This window comes from Sorex fumeus, unplaced genomic scaffold, assembly GCF_029834395.1.
Source record: "Sorex fumeus unplaced genomic scaffold, SorFum_2.1 ptg000061l, whole genome shotgun sequence".
Lineage (NCBI taxonomy): Eukaryota > Metazoa > Chordata > Mammalia > Eulipotyphla > Soricidae > Sorex > Sorex fumeus.
The window spans coordinates 5,791,610-5,814,375 of record NW_026606118.1 but is presented as its reverse complement, the minus strand read 5'-3'; the positions used below and the strand labels follow the sequence as shown (position 1 = coordinate 5,814,375).

At 61.5% G+C, this 22,766-nt stretch overlaps 1 protein-coding gene across 1 annotated transcript in view; it reads left to right on the top strand.

Moving 5' to 3' along the window:
* SYNJ2 (synaptojanin 2) overlaps positions 1-22,766 on the top strand; it is an 82,977-nt gene that overhangs the window by 31,965 nt on the left and 28,246 nt on the right. The window contains exons 4-11 of the mRNA XM_056125921.1: positions 3,979-4,204; positions 7,570-7,653; positions 13,529-13,590; positions 16,829-16,925; positions 19,589-19,761; positions 20,608-20,689; positions 21,022-21,171; positions 21,788-21,953. Coding sequence (XP_055981896.1) covers positions 3,979-4,204; positions 7,570-7,653; positions 13,529-13,590; positions 16,829-16,925; positions 19,589-19,761; positions 20,608-20,689; positions 21,022-21,171; positions 21,788-21,953 — 1,040 coding nt within the window. The remainder of the gene's footprint in view (positions 1-3,978; positions 4,205-7,569; positions 7,654-13,528; positions 13,591-16,828; positions 16,926-19,588; positions 19,762-20,607; positions 20,690-21,021; positions 21,172-21,787; positions 21,954-22,766) is intronic.

Here is a 22,766-nt window from a genome sequence, read left to right as displayed (position 1 = left end):
GTCCACTCTCCCCATTGGTCAGGTGAGGGGACTGAGCCCAGGTTAGTCATCATGAGAGCCCGTCCCTCCTGTCCAGGGGATGTGAGCAGGTCCCAAAGGCCAGCCCAAGGGCGCTGTATTTCTTTTTATTTTCTTTCTTTCTTTTTTTTTTTTTTTTTTAGGTTTTTGGGTCACATCCAGATATGCACAGGGGTTACTCCTGGCTCTGCACTCAGGAATTGCTCCTGGTGGTGCTCGGGGGACCATATGGGATGCTGGGAATCGAACCCGGGTCGGCCACGTGCAAGGCAAACACTGTGCTATCGCTCCAGCCCCTCTGTGTTTCTTTATTTTGGAGCGATAGCACAGCGGTAGGGCGTTTGCCTTGCACGCAGCCAACATGGCCGACCCGAGTTCGATTCCTCCGCCCCTCTCGGAGAGCCTGGCAAGCTACCGAGAGTATCCCGCCTGCACGGCAGGGCCTGGCAAGCTCCCCGTGACATATTCAATATGCCAAACACAGTAACAACAAATCTCACGAAGGAGACGTTACTGGGCCTGCTCGAGCAAATCGATGAACAACGGGAGGACCGTGATGTTTTGGTTTTGAGCCACACCTGGCTGTGCTCAGGGGTCACACCTGGCAGGTCTTGGTGGGCCATATGTGGTGCCAGGAATCGACCCCAGCTTGGCCGGCTGCGAGGCAAGTGCCCTGCGCTGAGCTCCCTCTGGCCTCGGATGCTGTGACCCAGCCGGATGCTCCCTCGTGAACGTGGCACCTGCACATTGCCCCTAACTGGACAGCCCCTCTGCCTCTCCGTGGGCCCAGGGTTCTGGGGACGCTGCCAGATTTGGGGGAGGGGGTGGCGTGGCCCCTGGGCCACACAGAGGCCTGAGCAGAGCTGTCTGGGGTCTCCAGATGCCAAGTGGGCCTGGAGCAGGAGGGGTGAGCACGGCTCTAGAGAGCTTGCAACAGGAGCATGAGGACAGCGGGTCAGGAACTTACCTGCACGCTGCCGACCCAGGCTCGATCCCCCGAGCACTGCCAGGAGTGGTCCTGAGTGCAGAGCCAGGAGAAACCCCAAAGCATCGCTGGGTGCACCCGCCCCCCCCAAAAAAAATGATTGCAACATACTTCTGGGACAAGATGCCCCTGCAATCCAGTTGGGGCTGCATTACCCCTGGCTGTGACTCCGGCCTGACAGGGCCCCCCACACCCTCTGTGGGGCCTCGCTCCCTGCGACCCACAGCTGCCATGAATGAGTTTCTGGCTTCTTGTCAGAGAGGGGAGGACCACCATGGGAGAACACCATGGCCCATGACCTTGCACATCCCCACCCCCCTGCACGAGCCTCTTAGGGTCTCTACCCCAGTTTGAAACGCCGGGACTTTCCCCACTGGGCTTGCTCAAGGGCCGGTTCTGATCCGCGGGGCCCAGGACTCAGCATTTGGGGCAAGTGGCTGCTGATATGGCTGGGGACCCCTCGAAGCACAGGTAGGGGGTCCTTTGCATCTCCAGGGCCAGCTGCTGCCCCTGAGAGCAGCTGAGGGCTGGGGGTCACGGTGACGAAGGGTCTCAGTGCGGGGCCGTGGGCCCAGGTCCAGCCCCGACAGTTGGGTGGGCAGGGGGGCACCCTCGGTGGCTGCGTGTCCATCAGATCTGCCTGGGGACTGGACCCCTCTCCTGGGGGCTCTGGGGGAGGACAGAGGCCCCAGAACTAGTGAGAGCAAAGACCAAGAGAACCCTGGAGGCGCCAGGTGGACCCAGCGCTGAGAGGGGGTTGCAGGCCCCAGAACGGCAACCCCAGGATCAGCCCGCCCTCGGGGTCAGGGCCTGCCCTAAACCCATCCTGGAGGGGCCGCCCACCAGGTCCTCCATCCACGGGGAACTGAAACAACCATGGCAGGGTGGGCACAGGGTGTGTCAACAAGGCGGGAGGGACAGCAAGCCACTGTCCTCAGTGGACTTGGGGGCTTGGCTCCTGGGCCAGTTCAGGCCAGCGTGACAGTGACCCAGGCGCGCCCACACGTGCCCCGGCCATAGGAGGCTCCCCGTGCGCCTGGTGATGATGGGCACCCGGGCACGCAGGCAGCACCCTGGAAGCTTCTGCGGGTTTAGTCTGGAATGTGCTGCCCACCTGCTCTGTGCATGTGCGCACGCGTGCCCATGGCTGATCTCCAGACGGGATGAGTCGCGGGAAGCGACCCCAGACTCATTTCTGAAACAACCAGATGGGGCCTGAGGGCTCAGAGAAGAGCCACGGGAGGCAGGGGCAGGGGGTCCTGGCAGGGAGTGGCTGCAGGCCAGGGAGTGTGTGCGTGTGTGTGTGTGTGTGTGCGTGTGTGTGTGTGTGTGTGTGTGTGTGTATGTGTGTGTGTGTGTGTAGGATGCACACAGGGCGAGCTCAGTCCAGAGTGCCACATGGAGGGGCGGGGTCCCCAGGATGGAGCAAGCTGAACCTTCAGATCCAGTTTGCTGAGCACCTTGGCAGGGACCCCTGAGATGGTTCTTGTCTCCCTACTGGTGTTAGGGACCTCAGGATGGCCCTGCTGGCCCCTGGGCATCCCATGTGGACCCCAGAAACAGCGCTGATGCCTGGGACCCCTGAGGCCACGCTCTTCTGAGGCCACGCTTCCTAGAGGTACACTGGAAGGGAGCACCTCATCCGGAGGGGTGCAGCGGATGGGGGCTCATCAGGGAGGGCAGGCTGCAGGCCCCTGAGGAGCGGCAGCTGAGGCCTGAACAGCACATGGCTGCTCGGCCTCTGTCTGTGTGCCACGCTCAAGGGTGCTCAGGTGACTCCCAGCTCTGTGCTCGGGGCTCACTCTCGGCTCTGTGCTCGGGGCTCACTCTCGGCCCTGTGCTCGGGGATCACTCTCGGCTCTGTGCTCAGGGATTACTCCCGGCTCTGTGCTCGGGGCTCACTCCTGAATCTGTGCTCAGGGGTTACTCCTGGCTCTGTGCTTGGGGATCACTCCTGGCTCTGTGCTCAGGACTCACTCCTGGCTCTGTGCTCAGGACTCACTCCTGGCTTTGTGCTCGGGACTCACTCCTGGCTCTGTGCTCAGGGATTATTCCTGGCTCTATGCTTGGGGATCACTCCTGGCTCTGTGCTCGGGACTCACTCCTGGCTCTGTGCTCAGGGATTATTCCTGGCTCTGTGCTCAGGACTCACTCCTGGCTCTGTGCTCGGGACTCACTCCTGGCTCTGTGCTCAGGGATTATTCCTGGCTCTGTGCTCAGGACTCACTCCTGGCTCTGTGCTCGGGACTCACTCCTGGCTCTGTGCTCAGGGATTATTCCTGGCTCTATGCTCGGGGATCACTCCTGGCTCTGTGCTCGGGGCTCACTCCTGAATCTGTGCTCAGGACTCACTCCTGGCTCTGTGCTCAGGGATCACTCCTGGCTCTGTGCTCAGGAGTGCCCCCTGGTGGTGCTGCAGGGATGATGAGGGACTGAGGATTGAGCCAGGGGTGACCGCTTGCAAGTCCTGGGCCGGATCCCCTGAACTGCCTCTCTGGGACACAGCGCTGCTGTTCCTTGGTTTGGAAAACGGGCTGCTTTCCCGATGAAGGGAGTCTGTTCGGTCCGAGCACTCGTGCACTCGGTGGTGCTGGCCACCAGGGTCCCCGGCAGCTGGGAGGGAGGTGCTGGCCTTTGTCTTCATCACAGCCCTTCCTGTTGACTCGTCCGGCTTTGGGCTGCGAGCACTGACACTTGCCTCCTGAGCTGTGGATTTGACCGAAACGAGCATCCTTCTATTTCAGATATTTTTACGACGGCTTTGGCCATTTCTCATAATTCTACAATTACGTATATATTATTATAAGCTATAAAAGTGTATCATCATACTTCTCACAGGTGGGACCCGGGCTCCAAGCAGGCGGGGCCCTGGCCCTGGTGGGCGGGCCTCCGCCGCCCCGAGCTGCGATTGGCTCCCGGGCGGTCCCCCTCCCCGCCCGGTCCTTGGGGTCCCCCTGAGCGCGCGTCTGTCGCAGGAACCAGCTGCTGCACGTGCCGCTGCGGCGCCAGCAGGTGAGCTGCTGCGACTGGCTGCTGAAGGTCATCTGCGGGGTGGTGGCCATCCGCACGGTGTACGCGGCGCACCGGCAGGCCAAGGCCTGTCTCATCTCCCGCATCAGCTGCGAGCGCGCCGGCGCCCGCTTCCACACGCGCGGCGTCAACGACGATGGCCACGTGTCCAACTTCGTGGAGACCGAGCAGGTCAGTGCCCGCACTGCGCGTCTCGGACTCCTCCTCCTCCTCCTCCTCCTCCTCCTCCTCCTCCTCCTCCTCCTCCGACCCCTCCTCCCCCTCTTCCTCCTCTTTCTTTTCCTCTTCTTCCTCCTCTTCCTCTTTCTTCTTCTCTTCCTCCCCCTTCCCCCTCCTCCCCCTCCCCCTCCTCCTCTTTCTTTTCCTCTTCTTCCTCCTCCTCTTCCTCCTTCTTCTCCTCCTCCTCCTCCCCCTCCTCCTCCTCCTCTTTCTTTTCCTCTTCTTCCTCCTCCTCCTCCTCCCCTCTTCCTCTTCCTCTTCTTCCTCCTCCTCCTCCTCCTTCTCCTCCTCCTCCTCCGACCCCTCCTCCCCCTCTTCCTCCTCTTTCTTTTCCTCTTCTTCCTCCTCCTCTTCCTCCTTCTTCTCCTCCTCCTCCTCCTCCCCCTCCTCCTCCTCCTCTTTCTTTTCCTCTTCTTCCTCCTCCTCCTCCTCCCCTCTTCCTCTTCCTCTTCTTCCTCCTCCTCCTCTTCCTCCTCCTCTTCCTCTTTCTTCTCCTCCTCCTCCTCTTCCTCCTCCTCCCCTTCCTCCTCCTCCCCTTCTTCCTCCTCCTCTTCTTCCTCCTCCTCTTCCTCTTCTCCTCCTCTTCCTCCTCCTCCCCTTCTTCCTCCTCCCCTTCCTCCTCCTCTTCTTCCTCCTCCTCCTCTTCCTCTTCTCCTTTTCTTCCTCCTCCCCTTCTTCCTCCTCCTCTTCTTCCTCCTCCTCCTCTTCCTCTTCCTCCGCCTCCCCTTCTTCTTCCTCATCTTCTTCCTCCTCCTCTTCCTCTTTCTTCTTTTCCTCCTCCTTCTCATCCTCCTCTTCCTCCCCCTCTTTCTCTCACTCCTCCTCCCTCTCCTCCTTCTTCTCCCCTTCTCTTCTTTCTCATCTTCTTTCTCCTCCTCCTCTTCCTCTTGCTCTTTCTCCTTTCTCCTCCTCCTCTCCCTCCCCCTCCTCCCCTCATTATCCTTCCTCCCTCTTCTTCCTCCTCTCCTCTCCCCCTTCCCTTCCTCTCCCTTGTCATCCTCCCTCCCTCCTCCTCTCCCTCCTCATCTTCCTCCTCCTTCTTCCCTCTTCCTCTCCCTCCCCTCCTCCTTGTCTCTCCTGGGAAGGCAGGGGAGAGGACCAGCCTGGTTTTGGGGCCATGACCAGTACCCCTAATGGTGGTGGGGTCAGTGAGTGGACGGGAACCACCTAGGTGTCATCTGCAAAGGTGTTGCAGGCTCAGCCGCCTCTGACCCTCTCTGGACGTCCGGGTGACTCTGGTCTCAGGGCTGGGACCCCCAGGTCACCCCCTTTGCCCCCACCCAGGCCCTCCTTTCCAGAAGGACTCAGTCATTTGGGATGCAGAACCCCTCCCCATCTTAATCTCTGCAGTGACTAAGGGTGGGCCATAGTCCAGGGTGCTGGGGGTTGCCCCTGGGGGGCTGGGATTCGGCTCATAGCAGGACCCTCAGAGTCGGTGCCCGGTGTCCATCCTAGGACAAGCGTGCAGACGTGGAGCCTGTGTCCTGTGCCCTCTGCTCCCAGGACGGGCTGGGCCGTGGAACTGGCCGTGCCTCTTGTCCCCACATCTTCCCGCCTGTTTCCGTGATGCGAGCCCCGCCTGCTGCCCCCAGACACGGGGATTCCAAGCTCACTTGCTGCGTCCTGGGTCCCCCCAGAGCGGCACAGCTCCCCGTCTTGGGACAGCTTGGGCCCAGCCTTGGCCAGACTGCTGTCCTGTTGCTTTGGGCTATACCCCCAGAGGAGGGACTCCCCCACTTCCTGCACGTGTCCGTGTTTCCTCTGACCCCCTTCCTCCTGGTCCCCTGTTCTGACCCTCGCCACTGGCTGTCTGCCCGGAGGGAAGGAGACAGCTCTATGCCATGCTCATCAGTCATCAGCCAGGGGAAACTGAGGCTGGAACCGTGGCGTGGGGGTGGGCGCAGGCCATCTTGGCCCAGATTCTGCTTCTCCCCAGGGAACCTGGGGACTCTTGTCACATCTGCAGGTGACACCCCCCCCCTCCCTATACTCTGTGCCTGGGAAGGAAAAGAAACCCAACCCTGGTGTCCGCTGGCCGGGTCAGTCCTGCTAGCCCACTGTGCAGATGGGCGTGCATCGGACGGGGATGTTTCAGAGGGATCGCTCTCCCTCCCCGGGGGTCCTGCATCCCTGGTCTCCTCCCGCCCCCTCCCCCCACCCCCTTTCTCCTTAGCGCCTGGAGACGGGCTGTGGGCACCTCTGGGTGCCGAGGGCAGACGCTTCTGCCTGGAGCAGATGCTCGGCCCCGTGCCGGTGTCTTCCATGCAGCTGGGGGCTCGGTGTTCCCCAGCCCCAGGGGTGAGCGTCAGATTTCCCGGCAACCCCCAGCGCCCACAGGGCCAGACAAGCTGCCACTCCTGTGTTTCTTGGTAGAAGAACGAAGAGCACACGCGGTCCCCCAGCCAATCTCAGCCCAGAGACGAGATGCCAGAGCTGCCCTTGGCGGGAGGATGGCCGGCGCCCCAGATGCCTCCTGCCCGGGAGCCGGCCCGCGGGTCTCGCTGGCAGCGCCTGCCCGGGTGATCTGAGCGTGGCATCTGACCTACATGCGGCGGCCGTGGAGGGAAGGAGCTGCCGGCCTGCCGGCGGCTCGAATTACCCAGATAAAGGGCAGGACAGCTGACCACCGCCGCCACCCTCCCCGCGTGATGCCCGCGCCTGTCCTCTCCAGCCTCGGAAATGTCCCTTGTTGCGGCTGGAATTGAGGGCCATTGCGGGCGGGTTGAGACATTGGCACATTCCGGAAGAAGCGGGGTGGGGGTGCGGGGTGGCAGGGTTTTCCATGTCACAAGTCTCAGAGCAGGTGCCATGGCCCACAGTTGCTATGGAAACCGGGGCGTGGGCGGCGTGTTCGGGAACACCGTGGCCGAGGCCGAGGACCAAGCCCAGGTTCAGGTTGGGTCTTGGCTGGGCTCCGCAGCTCTGACGCGCGCCCTGGGCTCCGTCACCCTCTGCCACCTCCGGAGGCCTCGGGAAGCCTCGTTCAAATGAGAGCGTGCGGGGCCCGACTCCCGCACAGGGGTGAGCGCGGGGGACACCAGTCCTCAAATGAGAGCTGGGCAGGGCGCACCTCCCCCCCCCCCAGCGCCTGCACCCCCCGGGGACCAGGGATGGGCAGAGGGTGAGGAAGGCCAGTGCCCGCCCCTTTGAGCTGCTGGTGTCGGCTCTCAGCGGGCCGGATCTGGTTACCCAGGCTCAGGACGGTCGGTTTCATTGAAGAATACCTCTCTCTCTCTCTCTCTCTCTCTCTCTCTCTCTCTCTCTCTCTCTCTCTCTCCCTCTCTCTCCCTCTCCCTCTCTCCCTCCTCCCCGTGCAGACCATTTACATGGATGATGGAGTTTCGTCTTTTGTCCAGCTCCGAGGCTCCGTCCCGTTGTTTTGGGAGCAGCCAGGCCTCCAGGTACGTCTGTCCCCTCCGTCACTGAGACTTCTCTCTCCCGCAGACGGCTTCTTTGCAAGAGCAAACTCCGCCTCTTCCATGGCACCACTGTGGGTCCTCCCCATGTCCAGCTGTGTGGGGCCACGCTGTCCCCTGCACATCCGTGTGCACGTGTGGAGTATGTGTGTGTGTGTGTGTGTGTGTGTGTGTGTGTGTGTGTGCGTGCGTGGGCTCGCTGTGTCGGTGCGATGTGCCGGGGGCGAGCCGTCTAAGAGACCCCCTTGCGTGATCCGAGAGAAGCGACCAGAGTTTAGACCCCTGAGTCCAAGAGCTACGTGTCAGGATCGTGCACAGCTTGGCCTGTTGGCCACCGTCGGACCCTTGGGTGTGGGCTGGGGCCTGGCCGCCCAGTGGAGCGGGGCTTCCAGGTGCCTGGGCAGAGTTTTCCCAGGATTTCTAAAAATAAACCTCACGGTCCCCATCTGGGTCCTAGGCAGTGCCAGAGGCATTTGGGGCTCTGGCCTGGGAAGGCCCAGTGCTGGCCCAAGAACAAACACAGTTGTCGTCAGAGGGCAGCTCAGGAGGAGGCTGGGCCGTCCAGGGACTCCAGCCCACATCTCCTTGGGCCTGCTGGGCCGGGTCACTCGGGCTCAGCCTGCCGAGGGCCATAAGGGAGGACCCTGGGGGACTCAGAGTGACCGTGGTGCCAGCTCTTGCGATTTGGCCCGGCTGGGTTTCCTCCAGCCCTTGGCCTGACCCCTACCTGCAAGGGGCACTTTGTCCGCCCTGACCAGGCGTGTCCAGAGCTAGACCAGCTCTAGGGTGACGTGGAGGGGGAAGGCCTGCTGGGCGCTGTCTCATCAGGAAGGGGCAGCAAGACGGGCTGGCTAGCAGGACTCAGTGGCCACAGTGGCTGAAGCACTTGTCTTTCTTCCAGAACTGTCCTCTGTAGTGACTCTGTGGCCTGTGATTGATGTGTCATTGACATGTAACCGACACATCACTGCCATGTATATGACGTGTTATTGACAGGCCTAACCAGGCCATGTTGGAGAGCTTGTTGGTCAGTCGGTGGGGAGTCCTGTCCATCCACATAGTCTTGTTCAGCGCCTTTTCTCCTGCTTTAAAATCTCTCTGCCGGCTGCAGGCCTGCCTGCCCCTGTCCCCCCCTCCCTGGGGCCCAAGCACTGTCCTGCCCCCCCCCCCCCCCCCGCCGCCTCTGGGTTTCCTACTCTGGGCACCTGAAGCTGGGTTCCCATCAGCTGTGCGTCAATGGAGCGGGCATGGGAGAAGGGCAGAGAAGACCGCGGCATGTGTGCAAACACGAGGGCCTTGTTGGAGCCTGGGCACCCGCTTCGGGCCACCCTACCAGCTCCTCTGGGCCGAGACGTGCTGTGGGGGTGGTTTGTCCTGCCTGCAGGGTGCCCCGGGCTTGAGAGCACCAGGGGAAGTTGTTCTTCAGACCTCTCTGGAGGGAAGGGTCCCCGTTCTCCGCTTCTGGCTCTGCGTGCGTTTCTCCAGGCGCTCCTGGCCGCCTGGTTCCCCTCTCCCTTCCCAGACTCCCCCCTACGAGCAAAGCCAAGCCTCTTCGTCCTTCCCTTCTTCACGTGCTTGACTGTTGGGATGCTCTAGATGGACCCTTCACGGGGCAGCGGGGCAGGCTCGCATGGCAAGGGCAGTGTCAGTGGACATGGGGCGGACACAGATCCCCGTCTGCCTCACACCCTGTGGCTCCTTGTACTTTGCCAGTCTCTGTGGCTGTTTCAAAAAAAAAAAAAAATCAGCTTCAAGCGCTGGAATGTTGGGAGCAGAGAGCCAGGACAGCGCCAAGGGCGCTTGCCTTGCACGCAGCTGGCCTGGGTCTGATGCCGAGAACTGCATCTGGTCCCCCGAGGGACCACCACCAGGCAGTGATCCCGGAGCACAGAGCCGGGAGTCAGCCCCGAGCACTGCCAGCATGGTCCTCAAACGAGCAAAAGGCTGTGGTATTGATTAGTTCTGTACGAATTTGCTCGTCTCGTGCCCTCCACTCCACCAGCCCCCCTGGCAGACCCCAGAGGGAGCCCAAGTCTTGCTTCCGGTTGGTTCCCTCCACTCCAGAACGTTTCCTTCCGTCTTCGGTTAGATAAGAAATGGCAGAGACTTGGGGGTGATTCGCCACTCTGCATCCTTTTGGGGCGGCCCCAGAGAATGGTCTGAGCCCTCGGGGGCAGGGGGGCTAGAGACGGGGTCTGGCCAAGCAGACGGCGGGGTTGGGGAGGATCTGCCTTCCCGTTTCGATGGGAACGGCACCCGCCTTCAGACCCCGAACTCCCAGCCACTCCCGGCGCCCCTGCACCTGGAACATCTTTCCCGTGTAAATAGGTTTACAGGCTGTGTTTATAAATAGCCACACGCTGAAATTCACCCTCCGCTCTGATCGCTGCTGTCTCCGTTCCTCACCGAGTTTATTTTCGGCTGCCGTGAGCCTGGTGAAGATTCTGCTCCCCCCCCCCCCCACTTCTCACTTAAGCCTCTCCCTCCCCGCACGCCCCCCACCACCACCACCCCACCAGGCCTCTGCAGATGGTCGCTTCCCGCAAAGGTGAGTCCTGAGTTTGGTGCTTCCTGTGACTCAGCATCCGGGGGAGGTGAGGCCTGCTCCCCCGGGCCTGCGTGCATCTGTCTGTTCGTCCGTCCGTCCGTCCGCCTCCTCCCTGTTGACTCGGGGACGGTGTGTGCTGGTCAGCGTCAGAGGTGGCTGCTTGCGCGGTGGTTGGAGCAGGGCAGGTGACTCAAGGGACACGGGTGGGTCAGGGTTCAGCCCCCCACCCACGCTGCACCCAGGCATTCAGGCCCTTTGCTCCCCGAGGGGCCGAGGTGTTCAGCGCGTCTCCTCTGACCTCACGGGGTCCTGGCTTCCGGCGCACCTGCTTGTCCCCTGCCCAGTCTCAAGGTGCTCTTAGGTCAAAGGCATTTGACCTTTGCCCTGCCTTCGCTCCTTCGGAGGCCCCAGGCCTGGGAGGTGCAGAGGACCCCCGGGGTGTTACTTAGGGGGGCCAGAACTGACAGGACAGGAAGTGGTGATTGAAGACAGACACACACGGTTGCTGTCTGTGGGGCTGTGTGGGCCTCTGCGTCTTGGGGGCAGCTTCCCTGGGCTCGGGGCTTGGACCTCCATCCTCTCTCTGCCCGCCAATGTCTGGGAGACCCTGCCCCCCCCCCCCCCCAGGGCTCAGTCCCCAATGCCCTGAGGCCTGGGGGCATGTGTGCAGCTGACCAGGGACGAGCCCAGGCCAGCAGGGGCCACAGGCAGGGGCAAGCCAGCGCTGTGACAGTACAGAAGGCCGAGACCTCTGCTGGCACCCCAGATTTGCTGCCCGGCAGAGCAAGCTGCTGCCCAGGGATAGGCCAGTCGGGCAGTGTCTGCCGTGGGCACTGGCACCAGTGTTGGCAAGCGAGCGACTCGGAGCAGCGCTGCTCACCCATGTCCACCTGTGCCAAGGGCCCAGAGGGCACAGACTCGGTGGCAGCATTTTGGGGATGTCAAGGGTCATGGCACTGTCGCTCACTGCCGGGAGCTGCGTCCTGCCTCAGTGTCCCCAGTGTGTTCTTTCATTATTTATCGTCCTGGGGGAGGGCAGGATCGACCGGCGCTGGCAGCCTGGCCTGGGGCGGGCACATGCAGGGAAGAGTTCAGGGTGAGGGAGTGAGGGGGTGAGGGTGCGTGGGGGCTCCCAGCAGACGGCTTCATACCAGGCCTGACCGCAACCCCCCCCTACACACACTCACCAGGCCCCGCCGCTGCCTACAGGCCGAGCCAGTGACCGGCCAGGTGTCCCCGGGCCAGGGGCAGAGGGTGACTCAGAACAGCTGTCATTGCTCCAGGCGGGGGCCAGCCCGGGCTTCACCCCTCCCCGCACACACTCCCGGGGACACTCGGGCCCGATGTGACCCCAGAGCAGAACTTAGGCCTGTGTCAGGGGACAGAGGGCTTCAGGGAGCCAGGGGGAGGTGGAGGAGCAGTACCGGGCTGAGGGCAGATGGCACAGGAGGCCAGAGCTGTGCAGGTGTGGGTACCCCCCACCCCAGCACAGCCCTCGCTGCTGGGAGCCCCCTCAGGTGTTGGCTTCTGAGCAAGAGGAGGAGGCTGACGGCAGCTCCGACATGTGTGTGCTTGAGCCCGTGTGAGACCCATGGCCCGTGGGCACCGCAGCCGCTGGCCCAGAGGGACCGGCCCCATGCGCCCATTGCACTGGGCCCCGAGAACTGCCCTGGTGACTCTGGACCCACAGACAGGCAGAAACTACCTGGGCAGACGGCCCCATCCCCAGGCGTCTCAGTGTCCTGTCGGCCACCCTCATCACTCCTACGGGGAGCACTCCAGTTCCCCTCCATGGGGCTGGCATCGTGCTGGTAGTCAACTCTGTGGCACTGTGCCTTCTGCACCCTGCAGGACTGCCCAGGAATTCTCAGCCATGTTCCTTATGCTGCCACGATTTAACATGAAGCCACATTTGGGTGTGAGCCACCGGTGGTACACACCAGTATTAACGGGTAGAACAGAAGGTTGCTCGTGGCGGGGCCTCTTGGTGTTTCATTGTGAGGGGGTGTGGGGTCCGGCGTGCAGGTCAGAATCCTGCCTGGTGTGTCCTGGTCCCAAGGTCACGCTGCTGCTGATGGCCGAGGGCATGGCCTGGCCGGGCTGCTGGCCGGTGTCCCCGCTCCTGGCGCTGTTTCCCTGACGCTCTCCTGGAGATTCCAGGACCACGGAGTCTGCCACATGCACCTTGCCCTTCAGGTGGAAGGTCCTGGGCACTGGGCGTGGTGCTGTGGGGATGGTCCCCACCTCCCTGCTCTCCACAGGGGTCCTTGTGAAGAGCCTCCCTTCTCCCCTGTGCCCCCACGACGAGCCGCCCGCCTGTCCCCCTGCCCGCCTGTCCCTACACGCACCCACCTGCTTATCTATCCTCCCTTGCACCCTTGCACCTGCCATCCGTCATTCACCCATCTGTTGTCTGTCCATCTCTCCGTGCGTCCCTCCACCCAGCCCTTCACTGACACGTCTCTCCATCCAGTCACCTATCCGTGCACCCCACCCTCCCTTCCTTCACCATCCCCCCATGGCTCGTCCACCCATCCACCTGGCCATCTGTCAGTCTGACTGGCTGTCCATCTGTCCTTCCATCCCTGCCTACAACCAGCCAGCCAGCCAGCTCTCATCTGGATAGCTTCCTGGATTCTGTGCGTGCGTGTGTGTGTGTGTGTGTGTGTGTGTGTGTGCATGTGCGCATGCCTCCGAGTAGTGTTCAGAGAGCGTGGGGCCCTCTCCCGGTGATGCTCGGCCAACTTTGCTTGACTTACTGGTCCAGCGATGCTGGGGAGGCAGCCCGGGGCCTGCCCAGCCCTCTGAGTGGCCTCCTGGCCCACGTGGAAGCCTGTTCTGCTCCTCACGTTATTAGCCGTTGCTGGCTTTATGTAATTCAGTGTTCAGCCTGTCCCAGATTTGCCCGGAGACACCGCTGCGGGCCGGCTCTGGTGACAGCGTGGAACTGTGTATATTTATGATCGCCCTCTGTGAACTGGGTCACTCTTGATAGTTGAGCAAATCAGGTTGCAGGCTGGAAATGCTCCGGTTCGGGGGCAGCCGCGGTCCCTGGGCGGTGGGGGAAATGGGAGAGCGGCATCTCCCCCGGCCAGCTGGGCACCCCTGCACCCTCGGAGAGGTGGGGGCTTGGCCTCACCCTCCGGGTCCCCCCAGGCAGCCCCTCATCTGCAGAAAGCTGCCACTGGCAGTTTGGACTTGCCCCCCTTGGACCTGGGTGTGGGCCTCCGTGGCCGAGTGGAGGTTGGGGTGCCGCAGCCCCTGGCTTGGTGGAGCAGGGGCGATTTCCCGTGTCCCTTCTCATGCTTGCAGGTCGGATCCCATCATCTGAGGCTCAACCGAGGCCTGGAAGCCAACGCCCCCGCCTTCGACAGGTAGGGGCTTCCGATGGTGGCGACGTGCGTGGGCCTTTACACAGAGGGGACTCGGGAGGGAGGGATTGACAGGGGGTCCCACCTGCGACTCCCAGCCAACCCTGAGGATGGGGTGCTGCTGGGCCCCGCAGTGCTGGGGCCTCCGGGCCTGCACCCAGAGATGCTTGGGGGGTCCGTGGGGGGCCGGGATACACCTCCCGGCTGGGCACATGCCAGTGAGTGCCCTCCATCCCTAAGAGGTGGGATTTCGTTTGCTTGTTTTGGCTTTGAAGCCACCTTTGGGGGTATTCGGGTCTCGCTCCTGGTTCTGCTCTTGGGGATCTCTCCTGCGGAAGCTTGGGGTGCTGTGAGCAGGGCAGGCGCCCCGCCTGCTGGGCTAGGGGCTTCTCACGGCTCTGGGGACTCCTGAAGTGTCAGGAACGCTGTCTAGGCAATACTTGTTAGTTTTCCTAAAATAGATGAACTTATGACTAGCTAAGTCATCTAATGTTTTATCTCACCAGTCCTTTCCTTGATAAAGCCTTTTCCACATGTCCTGGATAATAAGGGATATTTGAAATGATAGGATGCTCATTGCTATTGGTTTTGTGCTTCAAGGAACACCCCCAGGTTTTCCAGAGTCACATGGTGGTGGGCTTGTAGCTCAGTGGTGTGTGGGGCGCAGATTGGGGGTGACGGTGCTCTGAGCTCTGTTCCCAGCACTGCAAACAAACAAAGCCTCAACTTTGTATGAGTAAAAGGTTCTGGTGTAGAAAGATGTGGAGAGACTGGACCCGGGCAATACAGCAGGCGGGGTGCTTACCCCGCAAGCAACTGGTCTGTGTCCATCCCCAGCACCCCAGTGGTCCCCAAGCACCAGGAGTGATCCCTGAGTACAGACGCAGGAGTAACCCCTGAGCATCCCCGGATGTGGCCTAAAAACTAAAAAAAAAAAAAAGGCATAAAATGAGAAGCGAATGTATACTCGCTGCCAATTTCCTTTATGAGATTTTACTGTTTAATGAAATAATAATGTGTTTATGTATCATTCTGGGGGAAAAATGTTGGCACGTATGTAGTTCATTTTTTTTAAATCAAATCATAACAGTTTCATAACTCGCTGAAGTAATGCCATTAGCTGAAGTATTAGTAATTCAAATATTTTAATAACTCCTTCAAAATATTTGCCTTAAAAATTAAAATTGAATCATCGGGTCAAGGGGAAAGAGAAAAAGGAAAAAGGACTCAGAGGGTCCAATTTTCTTTCGTTTTGTTCCGGGCTCTACCCAGCAGTGCTCAGGGTTTAACTCCCAGCCCCCTCCTCCCCCCACACACACATACACACACAGTACAGCAGGTAGCATGCTTGCCTGGCATACAGCTGACCTTGGTTTCAGTCCCTGGCATCCTATATGGTCCCTCAAGCCCTGCAAGGAGTGATGCCTTAGCACAGAGCTCACACACACACACACACACACACACACACACACACACACACACGAAGTGTTGGGCTGGGGAGACAGTTCAGAGAGCTGGTGCAGTGCCCACACGCATGAGCTCATGAGTGCCTGAGAGGATGCCCCGGCCCCACGGGTCTCGCTCCGCACCAGGCCTGGCCCTGTGGCCTCCCGCATTCCTGAGTCTGAGCTCCATGCCATTCCCCCCTCCCCCCCTCACGCACACAGTTGGCCAAGTATCCCTGGCAGAGGTGCCGGGCCCCTCTGAGCACTGCTGGGAAGTACCTCCCAGATGGTGTCTAAAGGTTCTCAAAACAGCAGACTGCCAGCCCTGGGGCCTGAAGCAAGGGCCGCCTGCTCTGGGCCAGCCGAGGGACCACCGTTGTATCCTGGCCCCTGTGCCACCAGTGTGCCACGGCATTTGCTGATCTGGGGCTAACACTTATCGGGGGAAGTTGCGCCAGCCTGCAGGAAAAGCTCCCAGTCTGGAGATGTTGGCGCTCCTGGGGTTCCCGTCCCAGGGCTCTGGTAAGCGGGGCTGCCAGCACACCCTGAGGCCCAGCAGCAGAGGGGGTGGGGCTGGCTGCACCCCCACCCCAGCTGTTTCTGAACTGCCCCGGGATACACTCAGAGGGTCCAATTTTGTTTCGTTTTTGTTCTGGGCTCTACCCAGCAGTGCTCAGGGCTTAACTCCCAGCCCCCCCCCCCACGAGTATCAGCAGCCAGCGTCACCCCACACAGACCCTCCCTGGGTGTGAGGGCAAGGATAGCCCTCTCCTGCGATTGCCAAACTCTACTCTGGCTTACATTGAGTTTCTTTCTCTCTTTCCTGCTTGCTTGCTTGCTTGTTTGCGCGCTCTCTCTCTCACTCCTCATCCCCTCTCTCACTCTCTCTCTCGCTCTCTCTCATTCTCTCTCCCCCCTTTCCTCTCTCTCTCCTCTCTGTCTCTGTCTGTCTCTCTGTCTCTGTCTCTGTCTCTGTCTCTCTCTCTCTCTCATTCTCTCTCCCCCTTTTCTCTCTCTCCTCTCTCTTCTCTCTCTCTGTATCTCTCTGTCTCCGTCTCTGTCTCTCTCTCTCTCTCCCTCTCAGTTGTGAGAGCGAGCTGACCCAGCAGTGCTGGGGGCAGAACTCAGGTCCTCACATCTCCCACCTGAGCCCCAGCTGTTAAGTCTTTTTCCTTTTGCCTTTGAGGCTTTGTCCCGGGCTTTCTCCTGGCTCTGCCCTCAGCATCAGCCTCGGGGGGCTCCCCCAGTGCAGACGACCTCTTGCAGCAGCTGGGATCAGCCCGGGTCGGTCACGTGCATCCTTGAACCCTAGTTTTCCATCTGCCTTTTTGCATCTCAGACCCCCCTCCTTTTTTTTTTTTTTTTTTGCAAAGAGAAAGGTGGGGCCCCCGACAGGCCTGCCCGGCTCTGTGGTGGAGAGTGTCTTCCTGAGGCCGGGGCTTTGCTTGGGCTTTCTCAGCCTGGTGTCTGCGGATCTGAGAAGGAAGGGCAGGTGGAACTCAGGATGCGTGTTGGGACATCCCTGTGGCCTGCCAAGGTGCTGTCGGGTCAGGATGCCCAGTGGCGCCTTCTGGACAGCCCTCCCCACTGCAGCCTGTGACGCGTGCTCACGGCGTGTGGGGCGCTCGAGCCCTCACTCTGCGGTAGATGGACAGACAGACTGATGACTTGCCAACGCGCAGACAGGGCGGGGGCTGGCTTTCCTGCCGCCTGATGGGCGACCTGCTCTCTGGCAGCGGGGCTGGGGCGCGGGGTTTCCCCAGCTCTGGGTAAGCATGCGGCCGGCTCCCCCGCAGGCATATGGTGCTCCTGAAGGAGCAGTACGGGAAGCAAGTGGTCGTGAACCTGCTGGGCAGCAGGGGCGGCGAGGACGTCCTCAACAGGGCCTTCAAGGTAGGCGGCCTGCTGGCTTCCGGGGACAGGGTGGGGTCAAGGTCGGCGGCCCTGCTGGCTTCCAGGGCAGGGGTGGGGTCAAGGTCAGAGGGCCTGCTGGTTTCTAGGGACAGGGTGGGGTCAAGGTCAGCAGCCCTGCTGGCTTCTCAGGACAGGGGGTGGTAAACTGCCCTGCTGTCCTGCAGGACAGGGCATGGGGGGAAGGTCAGCAGCCCCGGGTGCAGGGGTGAGAGCTGCTGTCCCTGGGGAGGTTCCTCCACGCCCGGGCAGGAGGGCTGCGGCTCCAGGTCTGTCCCCCCACTGGCTCTCCTGTGTTCCCCTCGGGCCCTGGGGACCCAGGACAGCCGGCCCTTCCCACGCTCGCTCTGGTGGACACACATATCCATAAGGCTGTGCAGGCATGAGAACACAATGTACGTACAAACACAGCACAAAGACACATGCTTCTTCTGCACAGCACGCGGGTTAGAACAACACTCAGGCATGCACAGACAACATGTAGGCATACACAGCACATGTCAGGCATGATACACACAGGCAGACACACAGCACATGTGCACACACACACACACAACAGATACACACGAGCATTGTGCATGCATGCGTACAAATACATGTGCACATGCGTACACACCCAGAGAGCTACATGCAGACACGACGTGCATTAATTCACAAACGTGCAGGCCGACACATAAAATTCACACACACCTAAAATACAGACAACGCGTATGCATACACAACCTGTGCCTGCACAACATACAAATACACGCAAACAGACAACACACCTGAGCACAGGATGCATACACATAATGCGTGTGTGTGTGTGTGTGTGTGTACGCAGCACAGGCTCACAAGCAAAATGCACCGGCAAATAAAACACCTGTGAATAAACCAAAACACCACACATGGAAACACACATGTTCACAAACAGTGCGACTCTGATTAATGTGCAGGCAGCAAATAACAGGCATGCTCAAAACACACATGTGCTAGGACACACAAAGTGTGCGGCATGCATGCAAACACAAGTACCTTGTTGGGGGGACCAGCCCCTCCTTTGCCCCTGGTCCGCCCAGCTGCCGGCCGCCTCCTGCCGTGTGTCCTGCAGTCAGAGGCTGGGGCGCGGCTGGTTTTGTTTTCCCTTTCTTCCGGGTGCAGTGTGGGGTGGAGCCCGGGTCCCTTGTGTGTGCCTGAGCCACATCCCCGCCGCTGCTGGCTTCCTGCTGACTGGGGCTTTCGCATCTCCCCTGGTGAGGGTGGTCCTGGGAGGCTGCGTCTGTGACCGACTCCCCACGCCTCCCTCGCACGTGACCGGGGTAGAGGGTGCAGGGACAGGGAGGTGAGCAAATAGAGGTCCACCTGCCCGCCCCAAGGTCTGTCCGAGGTCAGAGCACCTGTGTGCTTGCCATCTGCCGGCAGAAAGTTCCAGAACGAACTTCCTTTCCCTGTCACCAGTGTCCTCGGCGTTGTGGAGAAGTGGCCTCTGGATGCGGGAAGAGAGTCCCCACCCCCTCCCCCGCATCCCTGCCTCTGACCCCTGGCCTCTGGCTGATGGAAGTGCCTTCAAACTCTTCATTTTCGTTCTGCTTAGACAGTCCAGGTCTGGGGGTTCAGACACCTGCCTACTGAGCCCTTGCTCTGCGTCTGACCCCCCCCCCCACCCCAAGCCTGAGCACAGAGCCAGGAGTAAGCCCTGTGCACTGCCAGCTGTGGCCCAAAAGCCAAAAAGAAAAAAAGAAAAAAGAAAAAAAAAGGTTTCCTGTTGGCACCGCCACTTTGATTTGGCCAGACCTGCTTTTCCTGTTGAGTTTGTTGCTGTTAGCAACCAGCCGGAAGCGGCCTCCTTCCACCCACCTTGCCTCTGTGCTGGCAGCTTATTTTAAGGGAGATTTTTTTTTTCTTTTTTAAAGAATACCCAGAAGTCTCTTCCGCTGTGTGCCTGAGTAAGGGGACCAGTGTGGCCTCAGCTCTCTCATCCGCTGGGTTCTCTGGGCAGTGGGTCGGGCAGGAGGAAGGCGGGGCCACGCTGCTCTCCCGACCACAGCCTGCACCCTCAGGGGTTCTGACGGCTTCCTGTGCAGTTTGGGTGACAGCCTGGGCCAGGGTGCACGTTTCCCCCCCGGGGAGCACAGAGTGGGTCTGTCCACCTCCATCCGAGCAGGTAGCCTGTGCACCCTCATCCCTGGCCCTCAGACGGTTCCCCCTGTGGAAGACCCCACTGCCCTGCACCGCCGCTGCTGCACCAGGTCCGGGTCCAGCGACACATCTCCACCCTGGGCAGCGCCGGTCACAGCAGCTCACTTCCGGGCAGCGGCTGGGCAGAGGCCCTGGACTAGGACTGGGTGCAGCTCGCGGTCCCGCCCCGCCCTGCAGGCCCGGGTGGGGCCCGTTGCCTGGCAGCCCGTCTGGATTATGAGCTCGGCTGGCGGAATGGCACTGACACTCGGTGCCTGAGGAATACGGAGCAGAGAGGCCTGGGGCGCCACAGCTTTTGGCCAGTGCCATCCTCCATGCCGTGGCACACTGGGAGCTGAAGGCCAGCGGGGCCCTGCCCTGCCCTGCCCTGCCCTGCCCGGCCAGCCTCACTCGTGGAGCACCGCGCTGGCCTTGGCGGCCCCGTTCGCCCACCGCTGAGCTGCCAACCTCCACCTCTCCCGTTGCAGAAGCTGCTCTGGGCGTCCTGCCACGCCGGCGACACGCCTATGATCAACTTTGACTTTCACCAGTTGGCCAAAGGCGGGAAGCCCGAGAAACTGGAGAGCCTGCTGGGGCCCCAACTCCAGCTGCATTGCCAGGACTTTGGCGTGTTTGCCAGGGCTGAGCACGGGAGCCCGCGGTGAGTCTGACTCTAGGGGGCGTCCGCGAGGCGGGTGGGGGGGAACGCCAGGAGCTTGCTTCAAATGCAGTCTGGTTTGGGGTGTTCTGGCACTTTCTGCTGAAGGGGGGCGTCAGAGCGCAGGGCCAGAGTGACCATGCTGGCGAGGGTCCCCAGGAATGTGGGGTACGGTGGGCATGCATGGGCAGAGGGGATGGAGCCCCTACAGGGAGCCACTCAGAGGCATGGTAGTTCACACTTCACTGTCCCCTGGTTGGCGTGTACCCCCGGTGGCGCACACTTGACTCTCCCATGGGTGGCAGGGACCGCTCGTGGCTCACACTTAGGTGTGTCATGGGTGGATGTGCCGTGGATGGCATGCGACACCAGTGACATGTCCTGTAGATGGCATGTACCACCAGTCGCTCTCACGTGGATGTCTCATGGATGGCGTGTTCCACCAGTGGCTCACACTTGGAAGCCCTGTGGGTGGCGTGTAATACCGGTTGGTCAGATATTCCATGGGACAGGCTGTCCCAATGGAGATGGTCACTGTTGCCAAAAATTCGCCTGACGCTTGAGTGCCTGAGTTCGGAGCACTATTCATGAAGTCACCGAAGGAGAACTAGGTGGTAGCATCAGTGTCAGTGTGTTGGAATGGTTGCCTGCAGGAGGCTGGGGTTTGATGCTCAGCTCTGAGTGCCCCTCGGCTCCCAGTGCCTCTCGCGCGCCCTGCGGCAGTAAATAAATCAATCCTGCACAGCAGTGCACCGCCCTGGGTCCGCTGTCCAGGGCGAACAGGGGACAGTGCTCAGGGGGTGCTGTCGCCTCTGCCCCTCTGCTAACGGCTCGGTCCTCTCCCCCAAGCTTCCAGAAGGGCACCCTGAGGGTGAACTGCCTCGACTGCCTGGACCGGACCAACACAGTGCAGAGCTTCATTGCCCTCGAGGTCTGTCCCCTGTCTGGGCTGGCCATGGGCCCTGACTCCCTGCCAAGCAGCCCGGGGGGACTTTCTCACTGAGGGATGTGGATGGGATGTTGTTCCTGCGCCTCGGAGCCCTAACTCCCACCCACGGGCACACAAGAGAAGCCCCCTGTTGTACCGTGCTGCCGGGGCCCCGCCCCCAGCCCTACCACTGCATGGGGAGACACCCCTCAGCCCTCAGGGGTGGGATTCGGGTTGGTGGAAGGATCACGCGTGGGGGTGGGCTGTGGGAATCCCAGCCCCCCGGCTGCGGGGACAGTGCTGGTGCGTGACCCGTGGCCCTGTGGCTGCCCCAGGTCCTGCATCTGCAGCTCGAGAGCCTGGGGCTGGACTCAAAGCCCATCGCAGAGCGCTTCGCCGAGTCCTTCAGAGCCATGTGGTCGCTGAACGGGCACAGCCTGAGCAAGATGTTCACGGGCAGCCGGGCCCTGGAGGGGAAGGCCAAGGTGGGTGCTGGCCAGCAGGCGGGGCGTGGCTGGTGAGTGTGGCATGGGCAGGGTGGGGAGTGACGGGAGTGAGTGGGGGTGGTGGGCGGGGCGTGGGCGGGTCCCAGCGGGGCAGGGCTGGTAGGTGTGGCTTGGAGGAGGGGCTGGGGACTGATAGGGTAGGGCAGAGCTGGTGGGTGGGGCGTGGGCGGGGCAGGTCTGGTAGGTGTGGTGGGGCTGGGGATGTGATAGGGTAGAATGGGTTTGGTGGGCGGAGAGTGAGCGGGGCAGGTCTAGTGGCTGTGGTTTGAGGGCGGGGCTGGGGACGTAATAGGGTAGGGCGGGTTTGGTGGGCGGGGTGTGGGTGGGGCAGGGCTGGTGGGTGTGGCTTTGGGCGGAACTGGGGGACATGATAGGCTACGGGGTTGGTGGGCGGAGTGTGGGCGGGGCAGGCCTGGTGGGTGTGGCCTGGGGGGCTGGAAACTGATAGGGTGAATATGCTTGGCAGGCGGGGCATGGGCGGGGCTGGGAACTGATAGGTAGAATGGGGTTGGTGGGCGGGGCATGCACGGGGCAGGCTGGTGGGATGAGCATCCCACTCCTTGCCTCTCTCACCTCCTGGGCTCACCTCCCACAGGTGGGCAAGCTGAAGGACGGGGCCCGCTCCGTGTCGCGCACCATCCAGTCCAACTTCTTCGACGGGGTGAAGCAGGAGGCCATCAAGCTGCTGTTGGTGGGGGACGTGTACCCCGAGGACGCGGCTGACAAGGGCAAGATGCTCCTGGACAACGCGGCGCTGCTGGGTGAGGGGCCCCCACCCGCCGGCACACCCCCTGCCCCTTGCACCACCCCGGCCTGGTCGCGCAGTCCCCGGTCCCGCAGCTTTGTTGAGGATGAGGACGGTGTCGCGGGGAGGGAGGCAGCGAGGTGGACCCTGCACCAGGTGCCTGCGGCAGGAGGAGGTCCGCGCGGCAGCACCCGGGTCCAGAGCCAGAGGCAGGCTGGAGAGCGCCGCTTCCCTGGCAACTCCTTGGGCGGGTGGGGCTTGGGATCTGCTGGTTGGAATAATTTTAGGGGTGACCTGGGCTCCTGGGCAGCGGGCACTCCAGCTGGGCTACAGAGTGTCCAGGTGACTGGCCAGGTGGCCAGTTGGGGCTAAGTTTGCATTCCAAAGGTGCACTCCAGCCCAGCCCTGCCCAGGGTCTGGGGGTCAGGGACGATTTTAGCTCCGGGAAGAATTAGGGCTTTCCTGCCTGGGGTGAACCCTTCCACCCAATAGTGCTCAGGGGATATTCCCTCTTCCTCCTCTCCTCTAGCCATGCTGGAGGACGCCAGGGGCCCCTCCTGCCAATATTCGCTCTGAACTGGCCAAGGTTCCTAGTGAGGGACCCAGGATGCAGAGCTATCAGGGTCCAGTGGTACTGGGGATCACGGGGTTATCACACAGGGTCGCATAGTGAGGGATCGTCACACAGCATCGTTTGCCTGCCCCGTGCCTCTTCTGAGCCCACCTGTACTTAGCTGCAGGTGGCCACCCGAGCTGCCCGGGCAGGGGTCTTGTGCCCAAGCCTGAACTTGATCTCAGCACTGTTCTTGCCTCACCACAGAGTTTCAGG